Source organism: Chiloscyllium plagiosum, unplaced genomic scaffold, assembly GCF_037043375.1.
Source record: "Chiloscyllium plagiosum isolate Xiang-an unplaced genomic scaffold, Cpla_swu_hap1 HiC_scaffold_1, whole genome shotgun sequence".
Taxonomy (NCBI): domain Eukaryota; kingdom Metazoa; phylum Chordata; class Chondrichthyes; order Orectolobiformes; family Hemiscylliidae; genus Chiloscyllium; species Chiloscyllium plagiosum.
The window spans coordinates 26823009-26846356 of NW_028270139.1; the positions used below are offsets into that span (position 1 = coordinate 26823009).

The 23348-nt window shown below is 38.9% G+C and overlaps 1 protein-coding gene across 32 annotated transcripts in view; it reads left to right on the forward strand.

The window, feature by feature from the left end:
* Positions 1 to 23348, forward strand: part of ank2b (ankyrin 2b, neuronal) — an 877032-nt gene that overhangs the window by 728032 nt on the left and 125652 nt on the right. For 22 of the 32 annotated variants that reach the window (XM_087983074.1, XM_087982715.1, XM_087982867.1 and 19 more), the window contains 5 exons: positions 1521 to 1619; positions 2107 to 2205; positions 5234 to 5306; positions 15251 to 15304; positions 20607 to 20751. In XM_087983074.1, the coding sequence (XP_087839200.1) occupies positions 1521 to 1619; positions 2107 to 2205; positions 5234 to 5306; positions 15251 to 15304; positions 20607 to 20751 (470 nt within the window). The remainder of the gene's footprint in view (positions 1 to 1520; positions 1620 to 2106; positions 2206 to 5233; positions 5307 to 15250; positions 15305 to 20606; positions 20752 to 23348) is intronic. The other 10 variants (XM_043697205.2, XM_087983477.1, XM_043697249.2 and 7 more) reach the window with 1 other exon arrangement.

The following is a 23348-nucleotide window of genomic DNA, read 5'->3' on the forward strand; positions in this document are numbered from 1 at the left end:
TAGTGCACAAATGACATGTGATATCTCTCAAAGAGGCAGTGAGGATCTCATTGTCTATCAACTCTGAATCAAGATCCCTGTCTCCTCCACTGGTTTCTCCTTAGACTCATAAGAAGTAACTATTATGTATTATAGAGTCATACAGCATGGAAACTGACCCTTTGGTCCAATTAGTCCATGCTAACTATGTTCCCAAACTAACTACTCCCACTTGCCTGTGTTTGGCCCATATCCCTTCAAATCTTTCCTAGTTATGTATTTATCCAAATATCTTTTAAATGTGATAGCTGTACCTGCATCCACCACTTCCTCTGGCAGTTCATTCCACACCTGAATGTCTGTGTGAAAAAACATTGCCCCTCATGTTCTTTTTAAATTTTCTCCTTTCACCTTAAAAATATGTCCCCTAGTTTTGACCCCCATCATAGGAAAAAGACCCTTGCTATTCACCTTATCCATGTCCCTCATGATTTTATAAACTTCTATAAGGTTACCCCTTAACCTCATATGCTTCAATGACCCACATAATCCAAGAGATAGAAGGCCATGAGCAAACATGTCACATTTTCTAACGCCTCTTTCTGCCCAAGTATAATGCTGTCTCTTTCCCCAACTCTGTCACAATTTTTTTTCCTCATTTTTCTCATGAAGGTGTTACTTTCTTGGGTGCCATTCCAATTGAGTCTTAGTATCCTAGCAACTGGGGGAGGCGGGAAGCTGGGGGAGTGGGTGAGTGTGTGTGCACGCGTGCGTGTGTCTTAGTAGTATTATTGCTACACTTTTAATCCAAAACTCAGGTTTGAATCCTGCCCTGGCACATGGTAGAATTTGAATTCAATAAACATCTGGAATTAAGAGTCTAATGATGACCATCAAACCATTGTTCTCAAAACACCCATCTGTTCACTAATGTATTCAGAGAAGGAAATCTGCCATCGTCATCTTCCATCTGGGAATCTTCAACCACACGACACCGGGGGAGGGGGGCGGGGTGGTGGGTGTGGGCGGTGGGTGTGTGCGGTGGGTGGGTGGTGGTGGTTGCCATTAACAGTGGCTACAACAGCAGGTAAGAGGCTAAGCCTTATGACTGTCCAAAGCTTGTCCACAATCTACAAGGCACACGTGAGGACGGTGATGGAATACTCCCCACTTGCCTGGATGAGCGCGGCTCCAACAACATTCAAGAAGCTTTACACCATCCAGGACAAAGCAGTACATTTGATTGGCACAAACATTTAGTCACTCCACCAACAACATTGAGTAGCAGCTTTGCATATTTTCTACAAGATGCGTTGCTAGAAATTCATCAAATATTCTTAGACAGCAGTCTCTACACATTTTTTCAAAAGCTCTGTTGTGTCTTAACATTTCAAGATGACTTTCTCACCATTGAGAAATCTTTCTGAAATCACTTTTTCAATACTATGCTAATGACAAGCAATCAGATTTCTCATTTGTGCCATTTTTTTCCTGTTACTTTAATGCTCCTGAATCCTGAATGAATCTGGCTTAATATTCAGAATGGATATACACCTTTGCATCAGGCAGCACAACAGGGTCATACCCATATCATCAATGTCCTCCTTCAGCACGGAGCCAGAGCCAATGCCATCACTGCAGTAAGTATATCTCTTTGCTTGGTAGAGTAGCTGGCAGATTCTGTGTGCAGAAGGCAAATGCATCAGTAAAGATCATAGGTAATAGTGCTAATTACTGTTCTCACCCCAGAAGCTCACGATTTATTGATTTTTTTTTTTATCATCCATTTCAGTGTAAGCTGTCTTTAAATATATACACCTTGTATCATCATTTTATTTAAACCATGCCAATAGGGTCAGTTTTTGGTATAAAAGAACTGTGGAAATGATCACATGTTTATTTGGCCGTTAATAATAAACACCTCTCCAAATTATTGGAAGTTTTATGACGTAGAAAAGGTCTTGTCAGCGAATAGCAGTGAAGCCATTCTGCATGATTCAAGTAGCTATGATAAATGAAAAGTTTCAATGAATATACTTTTAGGATTTATTGATCACTGTTTGTGGGTCATCAGCTGTCTCAAAGTCCTGATAAAACTAATAAATTAACCCAAATCTATCTTTGCAGAATGGTAACACTGCCTTAGCAATTGCCAAACGTCTTGGATATATCTCTGTGGTTGACACCTTGAAGGTTGTCACAGAAGAAGTCACCACCACTACAACAGTGAGTACATCCCTGAAGGGAAATCTCATCAATATTCCTGGGATGGTTTTAGAATTTTAAGAGTGGATTTGATTTTTATTTTGCAGTATTCTTTACAAGCTGAAGTTATAAACCTTTGCACTGCCACAGATCGGATTAAATATTAAATTATTGAACAAAATATGACACCAGAGACACAAGGTTGTTATTTTTAATATATTACTGTTTGGTATTGCTGATGAGACATCTGTGATTACACTCATTCTGCAATGTGAGGAAAATCTGAATTCTCATATGGAGCTGATTCCATCAACGGCATGTATTTTTAATAGAACAAAATATGAGCCAATCTGCTTCACAGTCTATTGCAGTAGAACCCTTAGATAAATTGATGCAATGAGGAAAGAAAAATCATGTTAATTTACAGTATGGTTATTGAAACAAAACCAATAAACAAATTTACAAATTAATTAATTGTCAGACACAAATTGCTGCTGAAATTGCACAGTTTTTTTGTGAACCTGATTTTAAAGATTAGGTCGATGTTCAACTGAGTTGGGGGGTCATTTCCAGGATCTCAGTTTCCCAAATTCTAGTGGTTCATTCATTAATGTCAGGCACTCACCTTGCATTCCTAGCATCCTTAGTGAAGGGGCCACAAATTGGAGTGAAAGAATAGCCGGCCACACTGCAGAAAGATACACAACTAATTATTCTGGATGGGTATCTCTTTTTCTTAAATGATGTATTATAGACCACTGGATGAGCAAGAAAATGAAGACAGTTTGTTGTGAATAGAGAGATTGGATGTATGAGAACATAGAAATGATTTTAATAGGTGGCTTCAAACAGCCAATTATCCAAATAGTGTAGAGTCAGATTAATGTAATGTTTTGTGAATAAGTATAACGTTGCACCTTTTGAGACACAAAGCTCATCTTAACCTGGAATATGTAAATGACCTTGACACATAAAAGAAGTTGAAGTTTTGGATGTTAGTGTTCACAAAATGACTCAGTTTAATATGAACCAGTAACTCAAAATATAAAATAGAAGGAGTCAAGTATACATTAAAAAAAACTTATAAATGAGCGGAATGAGTGATGGACTAAAGTAAACTGAATGAACGTTTTCAGTAGCAGACAAGCGGACCTATTGAATAGGAATAATGCTGCGCATGTACAATAGTAAAACAAGAATGACAGAAAATAGAATTTAAAAAAGTAAAGTAAGTGGGAAAATTATTTTCTTAGCTGTAATCTTCAAATGGGAAGAATGTGTTACCCATCCTTAATTTCCATAGAGTTAAGTGACCTGCTAGCTTGTTTCAGAGGGCATAAGAGAAATATACAAGTTGACAATACAATGGCAGATTAAATTTACTCAGAGCATAAAGCACTGAACATAGGAAGAAAAATGCTGACATTTGGGCTCGTGGAGATAGCTAAGATGAGATTGGTGAAGACTTCAGCTTTTCATAAACTGGCTGCACAGTTTATTCAACAAATGCAGAACTCTAAACAATAATGCTCATAGAATCTCGAATTATGTAACAGAAGCAATAGAGTTTAAACTTTAGGAAATCATAATCATTTACACTCTGCCTAGGTATTGCAACTATTATTACATTAGAATTAAGTAAAGCATATGCCAAGTTTAAATATAACTTTACAACTAATGTTATTCACTTTCAGAATAAAACAAAAGACTTTCTGTTAATCAAAGCAAAATATTAATCTGAGAGTGTGGGATATGTCCCAGTGAATGTCAGAATTTAGTATATGGGCCAGTAACTACAATCTATAAAATAACCCCTTTCTGAGTCAATACAATTTTTTATGGTATCTGCTTCCTAGATATTGAACAAAATTGCAAAATTACGTTTTTAGTCTTGAGCAGTGCCCACTATGATGAGCAAAGCATTATAAGGAGAACAATATCACAGAGAAGCATCTCTGTTGTAATTTTCTGCATTTATTGATATGCACTTGTTGTTTGATCTTTTTCCAAAGTAAAAAGAGAAAGGAATATGTATTTAGATAATGAAATCAAATATAAATGTAACAGATGACCCATTTAACTGCAATAAATAATTGAGAATGTATAATCTCAAATATCTGCTGGTGAATATAGAATTTGTCATTACATTACCTGAAAATAATATACAGTAAGGAGTTACACAGGCTGTGTGCAATAAGAGCCTCATTTGACTGCTGGTTTTTTTTGCTGATCAAGTTGTATTGATCCAAAGGCCTGTACTGCCCAATGTTCTGGTTAGTGCGAAATTATCACTAACTAGTCTTTGTTGTTCCTAATAATTACTTCATGCTTTTCTTTGAACATCCTGAATTAACTCATATCTAATTTTATGTGTTTTTGTTTCAGACAATGACACAAGTATATGAAATTTAGTTAAATAAAAATAATAATATCAGTTACGCATGAATATTCAGGTCAATACCATTCGCTGTGGAATCTGTTTAAATCAAATTGTAACTTTATCCTGGTGAAAGGATTCATAACCATTAAGTAACAAAAGTTTTAGGGTTGTATTTATTATGACAAGCCTGACTGACCAGACCCAGATTGGTTGAGTTAGGCCATGATGTTCTTTTGGAGTCTGTTTGTTGATAAACTTCCATATACCCTAAATATATTTTGGGACATTGCAGGGAAAAGGTGAGGCAATGCTCATGCCTACCATTCATCCCCACCATGGCAACTGGTAGTCAGGTTTTCAATATTATTGGTATTATTGTTAATTGATTTCCATTGTTATTGGTTTAGGGAAAAGTGGTTCAAGTTTCAAATCAAATCTGAAAATTGAAGGAAGTCATTAAACAGAAAAAAAAGTTATCCTCTGAATAAGCTGATAAGTACTTATTGATTTAATAGTTAGGTATCTAATTGGCATAAGTGTGTTTGGCTGTACATTGGATTGGTTTCAAAATACTGTCAGTACTGCAGATATAGCTAGTTTGCTGCCATCCAGTGGTAGTTCTTGCAAACAGTTGACACAATCCTATAATTCTGTTCCTGCTTATTGCAGACGGTAACTGAAAAACACAAGCTGAATGTACCTGAGACAATGACCGAGATTCTGGATGTCTCAGATGAGGAAGGTGAGAAATATATTTTTCTATATAATGACATGAATTGTTGCCATCACAAAAATTATGATTATCATTCTCATTGTGGAACTGATCTATTTTCAAATAAAATAATATTTTAAAAAATATAAAGTGTTTATGTTCAGAGAATGTTTGAAAACTTTGTTTTTAATATTCCAGAATGAAAGTGAAATATGATGAAAATGGAAAGAGCTGTGGATGCTGTAAATCAGAAGTATAAACAGAAATTGCTGGAAAAGTTCAGTATGTTTGGCAGCATCTGTAGAGAGAAGTCAGAGTTAATATTTCTGATCAAGTGACCCTTCCTCGGGTCTGAGGAAGGGTCACTCGATGTAAAACGTTAACTCTGATTACCCTCCACAGATGTTGCCAGACCTGCAGAGCTTCTCCAGCAATTTCTGTTTTGATTTGGGAAATTTGATGAAATATTGATAGAGCTCATTCATTGGTCAACCTATGATGACTTGTGTGGATCTTGTGCTACTTGCTTTGCAAAATATATTTTGCTGGAAAGTTCATGCTAAGTTATCTGACCTGTTACTTCTGTTCCATTCTGCTGCAAGTATAAAGTCCAAGCTGCATGTGGTCAGAAGTTCTTCTGGCAGATTTTCAAGGTTGTGTGAAGTTCCTTTTGAATGGAATTGAAATGTAATTAAAAGTAGGATGTTCTATGATGTGTCTGTGCATCTATTCATTGGAAAATATTATAATGAAGACTAATAACTATAAACTGAGCTGGCCTAAAGTATCCTTCTGCCTAAATATACACTGTGCTCAGACACACAGTTCAAGGTTCAAGTTAGTTGATCTTAGCTGGGCCATGGTTAAGGTGCATCATTGACTTTTTCATGACGTCCTAATCTTTTGAAAATGTACACATATGATTTGAAGATTGGTTTGGGTTTAACTTTGAAATCCATGTGAAGTACCTGATCAGTACTCACTGGGTGACCTCCTGTGTAAAAAAAAAATGATCACTTAATTGAGCAGATGAAGTTAGCTGGTACCTTTTGAAATAGTATGCCAGCAATAATAAGAGGCTATTGGAGAGGAGCAGAGAAAGATGGAAAAAAATTGATTGGAAATATCCACATTGTAATATTTCTGAAAATCAATGATGAGAATCATTAAGCTCATTGTAAGCAATAGAAGCTATTTGTGCTACTTGCAAGGTCGACAATGGATTTGACAACAACAACTTGTATAGCATTTTTAATGTAGTAAATTGTCTCAAACTGCTTCTCCGAAGCATTACCAAAAAAAAGTTGACTTTTACCATCTTCATGTGACATGAGAGAGAACAGCCAAACACTTGTTCAAATAGGTAGGTGTAAGAAGTGTCTTAAAGGAAGAATAATGGGTGAATCATTAGAGAGATTGGGAAAAGGGATTCCAGAGCTTAGGGCTGTGGAAGCTGATGGCTTAGCTGGCAGTAGCATTGCCTTTAAAAATGCATTGTTCAAGAAGCCGGAATGGGAGAACAGCAGATAACCTTGGACTGTTGTAAGGATGAATGGGATTACAGAGATGGGGAAGAGTAAGACCTTAGAGGGATTTAGAAATCATGATAATAAAGTTAAAACTGACGTATTGCTTAACTGGGAATCAGCTCAGGGGAGCAGAGTTGACGAGTGACTAAGTTTTGGTGCAGTCAGTTTTCAGAGGACTGAGTGTGGGAGATTAGCCAAGATAATAGGTGTTCTTGGTGATTGCAGCAGCATGGCTGTTCTCAGCAGCCATCACACCACTCAGTCCAACCTCTGCAGAGTGGCCATCTGCCTGGCCCTAGCACCCCCAGACCCCATTTGCCAATCTTGGAGGGTATACAGCTATTGATATACCTTTATCCCCCAATGGAGCTCCAGCTAGCTGTGGTGCTGTTAGGCCATCAGATTTTGGGGATCTGTTGCCCTACGTACTAGGACAAAGTCACCTTGTCTCATTTGGCCCGCGGTAGTAAACTAGAGTTCTGTTTTCAGCTCAGGCGACTGGACCTGCCTGATAGCATTATGACCAGTGTCCTCTGATGTAATCGGCTTTTAGGGTTAAAAACTGGGAAGGGGTGAAGGATTGATTCTGTTCATTTGCAAGAATCTATGGTGTAGAAACAGAAAGAAAAGCGATTGCAGATGATCTGCAGGCTATGACTGGATAGATAAGAATGTGTCAGGTTACTGGAGTCCCAGATAACTCGATAGCATTAAAGAGGCATTGGATGAGGACGGTATGGTCAATGCGAGGAACTCTCTAGTGGAATACTTTACTTTACTTTTTTCACTGTTAAATTGGATAAGAATTTGTGACAGTGTGGAAAAAACTTCGGAAAAATTCAAACATGGAAATGCAAAATCCTGGAATTTTTCACAACATGCCTGCCTTCAGCACAAAGGTGGCATGGTATCTCAGTGCTTAGCACTGCTGCCTCACAGTGCCTGGGACCTGGATTTGGCTATACCCTCAAACGACTGTTTGTGTAGAGTTTACAAATTTTCCCTGTGTCTATGTGGGCTTCCTTCGGGTGCTCCAGTTTCCTCCCATAGTCCAATGATGTGTGGGTTAGGTGGATTGGCTATGGGAAATACAAGGTCCCTTGGATAGGGTAGGTGGATATGCGGTCAGGGCCTGATGCTGTTCAGAGCATCAGAGTGGACTCAATGGACTGAATGGTCTGTTTCTATACTGTAGAGATTCTTTGATTATGTGATATGATTTAAAAATGAACAGTAAGGTTCCAGTGAAACGGAGAGATAGTGCCTGCACCACTTTGTTCCTGATTCTTTTCTTTCAGTTCTGAATTGGACCTTTTATAGTCCCTTAACAGTCTATTGATCCAATCATTACCAGTTCTTTGCTGTGTTGAAAAATATTGAAAAGACACATTACCTATATACATCTGGTACAGAATTGTTCTGTTGCATGCTGTTGTTTCAGAGTTGAAATTCAGCTTGGTAGTTTTTACCTTCTGCTATGCAGAAAACAGGACATTAGGAATAAAACCATCTTTGTTTTATAATTGATGAAGAGGCAGGAGTAGAATAGGTAGGTGTTTAACTTCACTGGCTGGATGGTAATGAAGCAGTACAATGATACAAACACTGTAGAACCCAACTGGGTTTAAATATATTGAACATCTATAAGCTTCTATAAATTATGACCAACGCAGTAAAATAAAAATTCTGCCTTGTTACCTTAACTCTTTGTAATATTACACTTTCTGTTTCAACATTTCAAAAATGACATTGTTAAAGCTTCAAAATTGTTCAAGGATACATTTGCACCATTGGCTCAGTGCAAGATTTTTTTTAACAGGGCAGTAGCTTTTCTGTGGCTTCAAGCAGTGATAGTTATAGATTTTGGTTGAATAAGGGACGTGTGGGTCAAATTCTGACTTGCCTCATTGAAAGGGTGTACCTACTCAGAAGACGAGGCAGAGAATGGAGATATTTGAGTTTCAAGTCTGGATGAGGAACAGGGTGACCTGAATTTCAGAGGTTCCTCCACAAGTCCTCCAAAGATATATTAGAAGATCCCAAAATAATTTGGGGATTGGGTGGGAGAGTGACTCTGACAGTAGTATAATTTTGTTTACAACACCCTCAGTACTTTCTCAAAATATGTGCCGGTCAATCCTAATTGTTTCCTCAGGGAAGAATTTGGGTGGAATTCATTACCCACACTCAATGATGTCTATCAATGGAAAGGAAGAATCAGGCAGATCCTACAATGGGCCACCAACTCTGTTTTCAATTCTAGTTCAGTGAATATGCTTCTCGGAACATCCAAACTCACTCAATTAGGAAGATTTTGTAGAGCTGCGATTGGAATAGTTTCGTAACCTGGAATTCTTGAATTGCAGGGGGTTTGTGAATTATGATCAAACAACCCATGATTTTCATTTCATCAAAGTGAATGACTGAAACAACATGTACTACATGACTACTTGCATATTTCCTCTTTACAGTGTTCTCTGGCAGGGGCTTAGAATAATAAAAATTACCCGATAAATCTGATGGGGCTTATAGAAAACTATGCCATGTATGGCAATGAATGATTGCAACTAGTTTTGATGTGGTGGAAGGCTTCTAGTTTGGCATTAAATATTTGGAAAATACATCATAGCTGCAACTGTCCTCTGAGGAATGTCCTACCTTAGAACAAAGCACATAATGGAACTAATTTGCTCAGAGGACGAGGAGTTGGGAATGAACTCTTTCTGTTTTGTATGTGGAATTATTGTTTGCAATGCTTTTTGTGATGTGCAAGTATCTTAGAATCATAAATCCCTACAACACAGAAAGAAGGCTATTTGATTGACGTTGGCCCTGTTTGACAGTGCTATGAGCTCCTCAAAATTATATTTTTGAAATATGTTCAAATGGATTTCAATTTTGACAATTTTATGATTACAGATTCCATTTATTTATTTACCTCTGTAGAGTGGCTGTGGTTTAGAGAAGATTGTTTTTTTTTCTAGTGGAGATTGAATGGTGGTTTATTTTGGCAGTTTCATGAATTTCTCAATGATTCCCCAAAGTTGTTATATGGATGTTGAGCTCCGTCAGTATCGATGGTTAATAGGCTGGGTGGAATGGAGGGGATAGGAATCTATTTTAGTTGTAGAGAATTGAGTGCTTGCCTAATTTTTGAGTACAGAACTGAGCAAACGTTCAGGGACTTTAGATAGGTCTGTTTTGGTCCAATGTGTGTAAGAGGGTTTCCTGACACAGTATGTAGATAGGCCAACAAGAGGCGAAGCCACATTGGATTTGGTACTGGGTCATGACCAGGCCAGGTGTTAGATTTGGAAGTGGTAAGCACTTTGGTGATAGCAACCACATTTTGGTTACATTTACTTTAGCGATGGAAAGGGATACTGCAAGACAAGAATTATAGCTGGGGGAAAGGCAATTATGAGATGATTAGGCAAGATTTAGGATGCATAGGATGGGGAAGGAAACTACAGGGATGGGCAAAGTGAAATGTGGAGCTTATTCAAGGAACAGCTACTACGTTCCTTGATAAGTATATACCTGTCGGATAGGGAGGAGTTGGTCAAGCAAGGGAACCATGATTTACTATAGAAGTTGAATCTCTTGTGAAGGGGAAGAGGGAGGCTTATGTAAAGATGAGGCCTGAAGGCTCAGCTAGGGCACTTGAGAGATGCAAGTTAGCCAGGAAGGACTTGAAGAGGGAGCTAAGAAAAGATGGGAGGGGACATGAGAAGTCTTTGTCAGGTAGGATCAAAGAAAACCCTAAAGCTTTCTGTAAGTATGTCAGGAATAAAAGAATGACTTGAGTAAGATTATGGCCAGTCAAGAACAGTAGTGGGAAGTTGTGCATAGAGTCCAAAGAGCTAGGAGAGGCACTAAATGACTATTTTTCATTAGTATTCACACAGGGAAAAGACAATGGTCGAGGAGAATACTGTGATACAAGTTGTTAGACTAGATGAGATTGAGGTTCATAAGGACGATGTGTTAGCAACTATGGAAAGTGTGAAAATAGTTAAGTCCCCTGGGCCAGATGGGATTTATCCTAGGGTTCACTGGAAAGCTGGGGAGGAGATTGCTTTGCTCTTTATGTTGTCATTGCCTATAGGAATAGTGCCAGAAGACTGGAGGATAGCAAATGTTCCCTTGTTCAAGAAGGGGAGTAGAGACATCTGTTAATTATAGACCAGTGAGCCTTACTTCAGTTTTGGGTAAAGTGTTGGAAAGGGTTATAGGAGATAGGATTTATGGTCATCGAGGAAGGAATAATTTGACGAAGGATAGTCAACACGGTTTTGTGAAGGGTAGGTTGTGCCTCACAAACATTGTGGAGTTCTTTGAGAAGGTGACCAAACAGGTGGATGAGGGTAAAGCAGTTGATGTGGTGTGTATGAATTTCAGTAAAGCATTTGATAAGGTTTGCCATGGTAGGCTATTGCAGAAAATAGAGAGGAATGGGTTTGAGGGTGATTTAGTAGTTTGGATCAGAAATCGGCTAGCTATAAGAAGACAGAGGGTGGTGGTTGATGGGAAATGTTCATCCTGGAGCTCAGTTACTAGTGGGGTACCACAAGGATCTGGTTTGGGGCCACTGCTGTTTGTCATTTTTATAAATGACCTGGATGAGGACGTAGAAGGATAGGTTAGTAAATTTGCAGATGACACTAAGGTCAATGGAGTTGCAGATAGTGCTGAAGGATGCTGCAGGTTATAGAGGGACATAGATAAGCTGCAGAGCTGGGCTGAGAGACAGCAAGTGGAGTTTAATATGGAAAAATGTGAGGTGATTCACTTTGGAAAGAACAGGAACATGGAGTACTGGGCTAATGGTAAGATTCTTGGTAGTGTGGATGAGCAGAGAGATCTCAGTGTCCATATGCATAGATCCCTGAAAGTTGCCACCCAGATTGATAGGGTTGTTAAGAAGGCATATGGTGTCTTAGCATTTATTGATAGAGAGATTGAGTTTTGGACCCATGAGGTCATGTTGCAGCTGTGAAAAACTCTGGTGCGGCCGCAATTGGAGTAGTGCGTACAATTCTGGTCGCCCCATTATAGGAGAGACGTGGAAGCTTTGGAAAGGGTGCAGAGGAGATTTACCAAAATGTTGCCTGGCATGAAGAGAAGACTTATGAGGAAAGGCTGAGGGACTGGAGGTTGTTTTCGTTACAGAGAAGAAGGTTAAGAGGTGACTTCATAGAGATATACAAGATGATCAGAGGATTGGATAGGGTGGACAGTGAGAGCTTTTTTCCTCTGATGGTGATGGCTAGCATGAGGGGACATAGCTTTGAATTGATGGGCGATAAATATCGGACAGATATCAGAGGTAGGTTCTTTACTCAGAGTAGTAAGAGCATGGAATGCCATGCATGCTATAGTAGATTCTAGATCAGTGGTGCTGGAAGAGCACAGCAATTCAGGCAGCATCCGAGGACAGGCAAAAATCGAAGTTTCGGGCAAACGCCCTTCATTCCTGATGAAGGGCTTTTGCCCGAAACGTCGATTTTTGCCTGTCCTCGGATGCTGCCTGAATTGCTGTGCTCTTCCAGCACCACTGATCTAGAATCTGGTTTCCAGCATCTGCAGTCATTGTTTTTAACCTGCGTGCTATAATAGTAGATTCACCAACTTTAAGGGCCTTTAAATGGTCTTTGGTTAAACATATGGATGAAAATGGAATAGTGTAGGTTAGATGGGCTTCAGATCGGTTTCGCAGATTGGTGCAACATTGAGGGCCAAAAGGGGTCTACTGCGCTGTTATGTTCAATGTTCTAAAGTTCCAACGAGTGGAGGGGAACCTTCAAGCTTTCCCACCTTAGCACCTGTCCATCTGCATTTCCAGCTTGTCTACTTCAGGTGGCCCCTCCAGCCAGAACCTACAACCACAATATCAAAGCAGAATTGGTGGCCAGAAGGCAGGATCATTGTGAAATGTCCCAGTTTGCGATGCCTGTTTGAAATTGGAGAATCCAGTCGATAGTAATAAGTAAATTTCTGGCTTTGTTTCTTTTTAATTTGTTTTTCTCATGTGTAATTTTGTGTATAATTTGGCTATGATCTTCAACTCAATTTTATTATTTTTTTGATGAGTTTCTTCCTTTTAGCAAAGTATTAAGCTTGCCCTGACCAGTTTCAAATGTACTGTTCATTTTTTCAAATTTAAAACTTCACATTTGTTTTGGTGTCTTAATTTTTTATTTCTAATTTTCATCACACGGTTTTTTGAATTAACATTTATGTTGCTGGTTAAGATCAGGAGTCAGACAATAGTCATCTAACTTCTGGCCTTGTCCACCCCAGTCAAACATCGGCACCCCCACATGTTGCTGGCCAGACTAGATTTTGAATTAATTGGAACAAGTGATCTGATTGTACCTCACATATAGATTATATTTCTTGCCTGTTTCCCAAAATATGAATGTTCCAGTTTAAAAGTAATCTATCTTCAGTCTTTCCTGCTTTTCAAATCTTTCAGTTCTTTCTATTCAGTACCTCAAAAAGCAAAGTTTCAAGCTTGTCTTGTACACTGTTTAATCAGGGATAAGGTAAATCTCATTTGATTTTCTTAACTGCTTAACTGTCACTGTTCTGTTTGGAAATCTATTCAGATTGGCAAAAAAAAACAATGAAACTGTTTAATCTACTTGTGTGCCTTGATTGTACAGTGAAAAAGAATCCATTATTACCCCACTTATTCCAATTGTTTTACTACAGAGCTCTGGTTTTGCAATTTGTCAGAAGACAGTGGTCTTTAAAAGTAAAATGCAATCTGAAACCATTATAACAACTATGTGTATAAGCTAACATTTTGAATAGGCAATCTTTATCAATAATATCATTATTAAGGCTAACATTGTCAATTCCAGTCTTTGGTGAGGGAATGGCTGTGTGGTGTCCCTTCATGTCCCTCCCTGTTGCATCCTTCCAGAATGTTCTCTGGCTCTCTGCCAATCAATCTTCCAGGTCAAGATCACAACGTCCAATGGGATCTCAGTGTTATGTATGGAAGACTCTGGAGCCTCACTTGGCATCCATCCTCTGATGTGTCAAGGGCACATCCCCCTTTCCATACACAGCCATGGAGCCCTGCATGACAGGTGGCTGAAATTCATAGAATCGTAGAATCTCTCCATTATGGAAACAGGCCTTTCAGCCCAATAGGTTCGCACCAACTCTCCAAAGAGTAACCCACCCAGGCCTATTTCCCCTATATTTTCCCCTGACTAATGCACCTATCCTACACATCCCTGAATGCTATGGGCAATTTATCACAGCCAGTTCATCTAACCTGCACATCCTTGTGACTGTGGGAGGAAACTGGAGCACCTGGAGGAAATCCATGCAGACACAGGGAGAATGTGCAAACTCCATGCAGACATTTGCCCGAGGCTGGAATCGAGCCTGGGTCCTTGGTGCTGTGAGGCAACAATGCTAACCACTGAGCTATGGACCACCCAAATTGCAAACTAAAGCTGGCACAATGAGAGAAACCAGGCATTGGGAAAATGGGACAAGCAATTGTCTGTATCATGAACCATTCACATTGAAGGGTTGTGAAATTAAGTGTCCCAGACACTGCAAGTAGAGTTGAGACTTTCTGTAACCAAGCTAAATCATATCAGTATTGCATAAGTAATCTATGATGCTGCACATTGTCCCAAACACGGTCCAGAGAGTAGAACCTGTAAATAGTTTTGCTTTAGTAAAAGCAGATAGTTTCAAAATTAGTAGGAAGTATCTAGATTAAGCATTTCACAAATGGATAAAGAGAAAATAAGGGTTTACTTGGCACAGGAGAACAGTTTGTCCTCATTAGTCAAGTGCAGGTTGAATGCAAAAATACATCGCACTTCGAAGGCAATGAGGAGTATGAACCTAAAATAAAGTACACAACAAGATTTTTAATTCTTTTCACATATAGTGACTCCAGTGTTTTCTCAAGACAGGCACAAGTGAGAATTCCCATTTGGATCTTCTAGTGTGAACCTTCAGAAAAAAAATTCCCAAGTCCCATGATCAAAGCAGAAGCTATTTGAAATGGTATTATTTTGATAATGGCTACTTCTATTTGTTCATCATTATAATATTACAAAAGCTTTAATATCAGTGGTTTATTAGTATTCTTACTTCTCAGTGATCAATTTCTGGTAACTCATTCATATTGATGTAATCCCATTGGGGGAAATAGTTATCTGGTTGACATCAAAGCAAACCCTTGAATTTTTTTAATCTATGTGAATGTGTCCCATGAGTACAGGTTTCTGTTACTTTTGTATGTGACTAGACAAATGCATTAGGATGTAATTTCATCAATGTTACCAGGGCTTTAAATTGGGCCAACTGGGGTTTATGTTTTCAGAATGTCTGAAAATAGTTTTTGTTTTACAAGAGTTGATTGTGTTTAGCATGTTTCAAATTTTTCATTTTTGTTTAACCTAACAGTTATAGGAGAACACTTTTACTCGCATCCATCTCAGAAATTAATTCATCTGTACAGTATGTTATATTTTCTTTTTTCGTTTTGCTTCATTTGTTCCCTTCAAAGCTTTCTTTAGATCTAGAGTCTATTGGTAGTTTGAATAATAGTTACATAGTAATGCTGTGCTGTATCACTGCTGTTAGTGTAATTGACTTTAATTTACTCTGTGTTCTTTGCTTAGGTTTTACTAGGTATGCTAGTGGCCTAATAGTGATTGACTTGTAACAGTATAGCCCCTGCAAACTAATGATCAGCTCAGAGATGTTGGTTCCTGATGAAATTGTTGATGTCAGTGAATAATAATAAATAATTTGTGCTACAGCTAAATTTAGATCTCTGAACTGAGCTTCACTGATGTGACAGATGAAGTTTAATTTTTAACTTAAATCAGTGTTGGAAATGGGTGATAGTGAATCAGGCAACTGTCAAACATACATTCAAATATTCACTTCCATTGGGGAAAAAAAGAAACAGTTGTTTGGAACATATAATTGGAAACTGATGCAACTTTCCCTGTCAACGCTGAAAGTTAAAATCGACCTTGTAGACTCTAAGAATATGTCATATAAAGTCAGAAGGATTCTAACCTTACTCCCTAGGTCTGTACAAATAATGTACACCAGCCTCATTAGAGCTGTCTGTCAGCAACGCACAGCTGCCTCCCACAAGATACAACCTGATTCGCAGTTGAATATTACACTCCTCCACACCAGGGTAATGTAGAGAAATTCAGTTGACCAGTTGGAACAGTGTGGATTATCAAATCTTGGTGGAGGATTGGAAAGATCTACTCATACCCACTCTCAAGACTTCCGCTGAATGAAGAATGAGAACACAAAATACTCCACCCCACGTACCTGACTCAGCACAAATATAAGAGCCAGTACTTCCCCCGACAGATGAGATTTGACACTATGCAGTACATTTTGGCCCTGGCTAGCTAGAAAAAATGTTCAAATTAACATCATATGGCTTAATAAAGCAATGGCAGATCTGGTAATTTCCCCATGACCCTATTTCTCTCAACCTCGCTTAAGCCCAGCTTTACTGCAGTTGTTTGTGGAACCAAATTTTCACTCTTGGCAACAGGAGGATGCATTTTCTGTTCAAGTGCAATATAAAACTACTCAAAAACAAGCATAGGGCTGGATTATATTTCAGCTGCAAGTGTGTTTGAAGTTGGGGGAGCATGTACATTCAAGTGGATGGCCTTCCTATTGCCAGCAACCTGTCAACAATCTGTCTGAAATTTTCTGGGTGACAGGAAAAATTGGGTAGCCTCCTGAGTTTTGGGCCTCTTGAGACCCTTATCACCCACTATTCAACCTGCTGCTATTGCAAAGATTGCCCAGCAGCTGTTCAGATGGTTGTGATACTTTATCCTACGAGGGTAATCTGAGATGGACCAGGTACTTTCCAGATCCTATAATAGTTATTTGGGCAATATGTCCCTCTTATCCAAAATAATAAAGTTCTGTGTGATTGTGCAATTAAATGAAATATATATTTCTCTATAGCCTGTACTTTTGTTTCTAAAGTTTATGAATTTTATGTTCTAAGATGATACTGATAAGATTAAATGGATTAATCAACATTTGTTATATGGAATTATTATTTTGTTGCATTTCCTGACAGGTTGCATCTAAATAGCATATTAAAATATAACTATATAAAGAGCATTGCAGCACAGAAACAGGCTCTTTGGCCCTCCATATGTATAATATTTAATTTATCAGTCTTAAAATTATAACAAACACTTTTCCTATCCAGCTGAAACTTGCCAGCATATATTGAAATATCTAAGTGGGAATTAATCAATCTTGTTAAGTATCATATTGTCAAATGGAAATTTTATTTTTATTTTAATTATTTTAATTTTCTTAACTTTTTAATTAAATATTTTAATTAGCATCTGTGCTTCATTTGAATAAATACAGAACGCAAGTCGAAACACATTGACTGTAATGTACATCTAGCAGGTGGCTGAACATTTTCCATCTGGACTAAAGCAGTGCACAATTCAACTTTGCTGAAAAATCAAATGACATTCCACATATGTTAAATGTAAATTGAGCTACTGTGGGTTTTAAATTACAATGATGAGTTTAAAAAAGAGATTTTACAACCCATTAAATTTTCCTGACCCCATGGCAGCAGGAATGCAGCTGGAGCAGAGAATAGGAAGATAGGGGAGTTGCATCAGCACAGCTCCCCACTGCCTCACCAGGAGCAAGCAGGCAATTTAAGTAAAAGTAAAACAATGCATAAGCTTGAATCTGAAATAAACACAGGATACTGGAGAAACTTCGCCAGTCTGGCAGCATCTGTGGAGAGAGAAAGAATGAACATTTCTGGTCTGATATGTTCAGAACATAGAGTCATATTGACTCAAAATGTTATCTCTGTTTCTCTCTCCACAGATGCTGCTAGCCCCACTGAGTTTCTCCAGCATTTTCTGTTTTTGTAGACAATGTAAATAATCAGGGCCCCAGCTAGAATCCCTGCTGTTTCACTGGCAGTTCTGTGGTAGAAAGACTTGGAAAAATCCTTGGTACTCTCTTTTCAAACCCTGTAGGAATATCCTGCCCAATGTTCCAGCTTGGTGAGCTTTTGACAGATCTGGGAAAAGTTGGAAATGTTGTGAGATTTAAGCATGTGATGAGTGGGGGAGAATGGGAAAAGGAACAAAATGTTTCTAGGAACCAGAGAAGTCTTGGAAGAACATTGACTGAAATAATGCCATTGGGGTGGCACGGTGGCTCAGTGGTTAGCACTGCTACCTCAAAGTGCCACAGCCCTGGGTTCGATTCCACCCTTGGGCTGCTGTCTGTGTGGAGTTCTTATATTCTTCCCATGCCTATGGGGTTTTCCTTCAGGTGCTCTGGTTTCCACCTACATTCCAAAGATGTGCACGTTAGGTGGATTAGCCATGCTAAATTGCCCATAGTATCCAGGGATGTGTCGGTAAGGTGGATTAGCCATGGGAAATGCAGGGTTACAGGGATAGGTCTGGGTCGGGTGCTCTTTGGAAGGTCGATGTGGATTCGATTGGCCAAATGGCCTGCTTCCACGCTATAGGGATTCTATGAAAAAGGTATAGGAGTTATTTATGGAAATGCTAGTTTTCTTTAGTTGTATTCTGTGAAATTAACCCCAGCTACTGAAAAGTACACTGCATTATTTTGAATATAACACAACAACATTGTGGATTTCCTTTCTTTGCATTCATTGGATATGAGAGTCACCGGCAATGCCACTACTTATTCCTCTTTCGTAAATTTCATCTGGAAGTGTTATTGAGTCTAACCCTTGCCTTGCATTTCATGTTGTTTGGATGCACTTACACAGATCTAAGATTTTGAGTCAGGGCTGATGAAGGGACAGCAATATATTTCCAAGTCTGGGTGCATGGACCTTGAAGATGATATTATTCCCATTTATTTGCTGTCTTGACCTGTCCTTTTAGCTGTTTGAGGTTGTATCTTGGGAAATGCTGTTGGAGAAGCCTAGTTGAATTGCAGTAGCACATTTTGCATACGTGCATACTAAATGATGATGTTATGGTGGTGCAGGGAGTGAAAATTTAAATTGATGGGTGAGGTAGTGATCACACGGGCTACTTTGACTTGAGCTACTTGGATGTTATTGGAACTGCATTAATCCATGAAACTGGAATGCATTCCTTCACACTTCTAACTTGCGGATGATGAACAGGAATTGATAAGTGCACCCTTCATTGCAGCCAACCTCTGCTTGCTCTTATAGCAGGATAGTACTATACCTGGACAAATTAGGTTTCTAGTCAGTGATGACACCCTCCTCTTCATAGTGTTGATGGTGCAAATGGAATTTGGTCTCGATAAGTGTGAGGTGATGCATTTCAGCCAAACAAACAAGGCAAACAATACATGATGAATGGTAGGATCCTGAAAGCATCGAGAATCAGAAGGATGTTTGTGTACATGATCACTAGTTCCTTAAAATAGGAGGACAAGTAGATAAAGTGGTTCAGAAGGCATATAGGATAGTTGTACCTATTAGCAGAAGTGTACAGTTTAAGAGCAGGGAGGTTCAGCTGGAACTTTATGAAACATTGGTTAGGCCACATTTAGAGTATTGCTTGCAGTTCTGGAATCCATATTATAGGAGGCACATGATTGCACTGGAAAGGGTGCTGAGGTGATTTACCAGAACATTGCCTGGGCTGAAGAGTCTTACTTATGAAGAGAGATTGGATAGACTGGGGTTGTTTTCCTTGAGAATAGCAGAGCCTGAGGGGAAGGTGGAACGATAATCGAGATGTATAAAACTATCAGAAGCGTGAGGTAATCAGAAAAGAACTCTTCCTCATGGTGGAGGGACCAATGATCAGTATGTCTAGGTTTAAGGTAAGGGGCAGGAGATTTAGGGAGATGTTAGAAAAGATTTTTTTTCTCACCCAGATAATAGTGGGTATCTGGAACTCACTGACTGTAAGGATGGTAGAGGTAGAAACCTTCATGAAATTTAAGAAGTGTTTAGATGTGCACTTGTGATGCCAAGGCATTCAGGTCTCTGGGCCAAATACTGGTTAATGGGATTAGAATAGTTGGGTGCTTGTTCTTGAGCAGTGCAGACTTGATGGGCCAAAGGGTTGTCTTCTGCAGTGTAGGCATCTGACTGTATGATGCAGGATTAGACCGTGATAATGGGATTGACCACCAAGGAGTGGACAACGGTCATTCTTGGCACTTGTGTGGCGCGAATGGGACTAGTGATCTAACACAAAGAAACTGACAAAAGAAGACACATTGGTCAATTTAATCTCATTCAGACAGTTGTGATCCTCTGGGCAACAATTCATGTTCAAAACATACACTTCCTCATCACCCAGAGCCATGGAATTTCCTGGAAGAGATGTAAAACTAAATAAAAGCTCAAGCCAATTATAGCAATTATAATTTCAACAATTAAAGCTAATTCACGGGGAACACTATGCTACAAAGTATCCACCTTTTACACAAGGCAATCTCTTCCCTCAATAGAAAATGATTCCAGCTTTCTCTTGAACTGATCCATAAAATCTGTTCGCTAGCTAACTATTGATGATAAAGGAATCTCCATCAGGTTTGAAGTTGCAGTGCTCTGTTTTATGTAATGTGTTACAGTCACTAGGTTCTTTTCATACTTTTTTTCTGAATCTTCAGTAATAAACAGTTGCTACTCTGATGTTACCTGACTGTGTGCGCATGGTTAGTTTCCAGCCAGTGTCTTTTTCATCCTGGGTCACCCTGCAACTCAATGCTGCTCCTGACTGATCAACTGTCTCCTCTTCCCAAGGAGATGATACGATGACCGGTGATGGAGGAGAGTACCTTAGACCAGAGGACTTGAAAGAACTCGGTGATGACTCTCTACCGAGCAGTCGATACCTGGACAATATGATGTATAGAGGAATAGGACGACTTGGAGAACGCTCAGACAGGTAGATTTCTAATGTTTTTATAAGACCAATCTTTATACTTCAATAACTGATTTTAATTTCATTGACTAAGAGAAATTCCAGTCTCAAGCAATTATAGTAAAATTGTGATGAGTCAAATTGAATGTGGACCGCCCATATGTTTATGTTGTATAGTATTTTGAGATAGCTGAAGAGGCCCTTCATAATTTTATTTACCTACAAACATGCTCCAAGTCAAGAAATACCAAATGTAAACATGTTGATGGAGTAAATATATCAAAAATGAGAAAGTTTCAATTTTTTCCTGTCTTACAATGGCCTATCTTGTACAGTTTAAAAAAAAAAGTAAAAGTATTGGGAGTTAGCTCTAGAAAAATACAGCGATACTTTTCAGCTTAGTGTGCTATCTTTGGATGGGTCTGCCATGTCACCAGTGTAATCAGTCATGTTTTCATGCTGCAGTGTGAACTGCTGGAGCATCTCGCCAGACTTTGCAGTTTTAGTTGGGGAAACATTGTTAGGGTTCTTCATAGTTTTTCAGCGTGATAATCTTCCTTTGCTTCCATCACTCCTCGCATAATGCTGGGGATCATCCAGGCAGCCTTTTATTAGCCTCGTAGTCTGTGGATCATGTCCTTTTTATTTGCAAAGCAATGTGGCTTTGTAGACATACCTATCACACAAAGGGACATCGTTTCTATGTCAAACGTGTTGGCACAGACCATAGCAGTGACTTGTTTCTTGCTTCACTTTCCACCATTACACCTTTCATCTTTAAACATTAGCAAATACAATTTGGTAAAACACTCTGATTCCATCCATTTTAAACATATCATTGCATAGGTGAGACCAATTTGCAGTGATTGCTGCAGGCCTGTCCAAGATTCTGTGCACTGGTGTGGCCTAACTCTGTTTTAGTTGGTAGGAACAGTCAAATGACAAATGTGGACAAGTTTAACTAATCTGGAGTTACCAGTCTGGGCCGTCAGTTTATTGTAGACATCATTCGTTTGGACTTCCTATTCTGCTGACAGGATGGCTGACAACCTAACTAAAACTTGGGTTATCCAGATAGGTGCACTGTGGCTTTCCTCTCCAGGAAAGCCAATAATTGTTGTTAGTGGTGAGTGGGTCAAAGCCTCTGTTCTTTCATAAATTTTGACAAGGTTCCAAACCAAGTTTAGGAATAGCCAATTTGCTGAAAAGGTCAAAGCTGCATCTCAGGACAACCTAACTAATTTGGCAGAAGTAACCTGTTCTTTCAATAGACATTTCATTCATTCTCATATCAATCACTGATTTTTATGTATGATATCCGGAAAATTTGTGGGTGTGGTATCTGTTTATTCTGGTTTTGTGTTGTTGTGTATCCAGTTGCAAATAGTAAGGCATACTAACTTTCTGTGGATTAATTAAAAGTTGCCTTGCCTAATTATAATCCTTGCCTCTGCATTTTACTGACATTATATTTGAAATAAATGAAACCCTAATGTACCTCAATTCCAGGTTTTGTTTATTGTAAGCAGATGGATCTTGCCATTTCCACATGGCAGAATGGGAAAGTATACTGGATGGTAGTTTACTCAACCATACAGGCAAAAAGATTGTGTGATTTCTGGTCTGTACTTTATTTGCAAGTCTCAGCTGGAAGGTCACTCTCTGCTCCAGTTGCTCCCAGGACGGCTTAAGAGAGGGAAAGGAAACGTCAGCAATCACGTAACCCTAGTCAATCCAGCAACAAAAATGTGCATTTATATTAGCACCTTTAATGTAGTAACAAATCCCAAGGCATTTCATAGACACTTTATCAAATAAATTTTGCTACCAAATTATGTGAAGATACATTAGGGCAGTTCAACAAATGCTTGGTCAAACAAATGCTTGGTCGTGAGGAAATTCTAGTTCTTGAGACTGAATCTGAAGGTACAGCTCCCACTAGTGAGCATGGAAATTCAGGAATCTGCATGAAGCCAGTATTGGGGCAATGCAAAGATCTTAATGGGTGTGGATCCAGTGGAAATAATACCAAGGGACAGTGATATTATATAGGGATTTAGATTATTTCAAAATTTAGTTGTTGCAAGACTGAAACCAGTGTAAGTCAGCAAGTTTCAAATTGATGGGTGAACAAGACTTAGTGAAGTTGGGCTTTGAGCAAAAAAGGTTGTGACAAGTTTAATTCTAAATGAGGTAGAAGATGGGATGCCACCCTGGAGAACATTGGAATAGTTAAGTCTTGATATAACAAAATCATGGGAGAAGGTTTCAGCAGCAGATGGGTCGTGACATGGAACAGGATCTTCTGGGCCCACAGGAGGTGAAGAAGATGCTAGGAGGCCTGGAAAAATAAGTGGGTTGTCATTGAGACTGTTGTGGGGAAAATCACCAGTCTCTGAGTCAGAGTCGGGGTTTAACAACAGAGTTTATTGTACAAGGAAGTACCGGAGCTCTGGGGAGAGAAAGACATCAACAGCACAGTGGTCAGCAGCGAGTCTTCTCTCAACCCAGAGCACATGTCAAGATACTTTATACATTTTGTAATAAAATAGGTCAGTGATGAGGTTATTGTCTTTGTAACATAGTTTGTTTATTGTAAACATTGCAGAATCGTTGTCAGT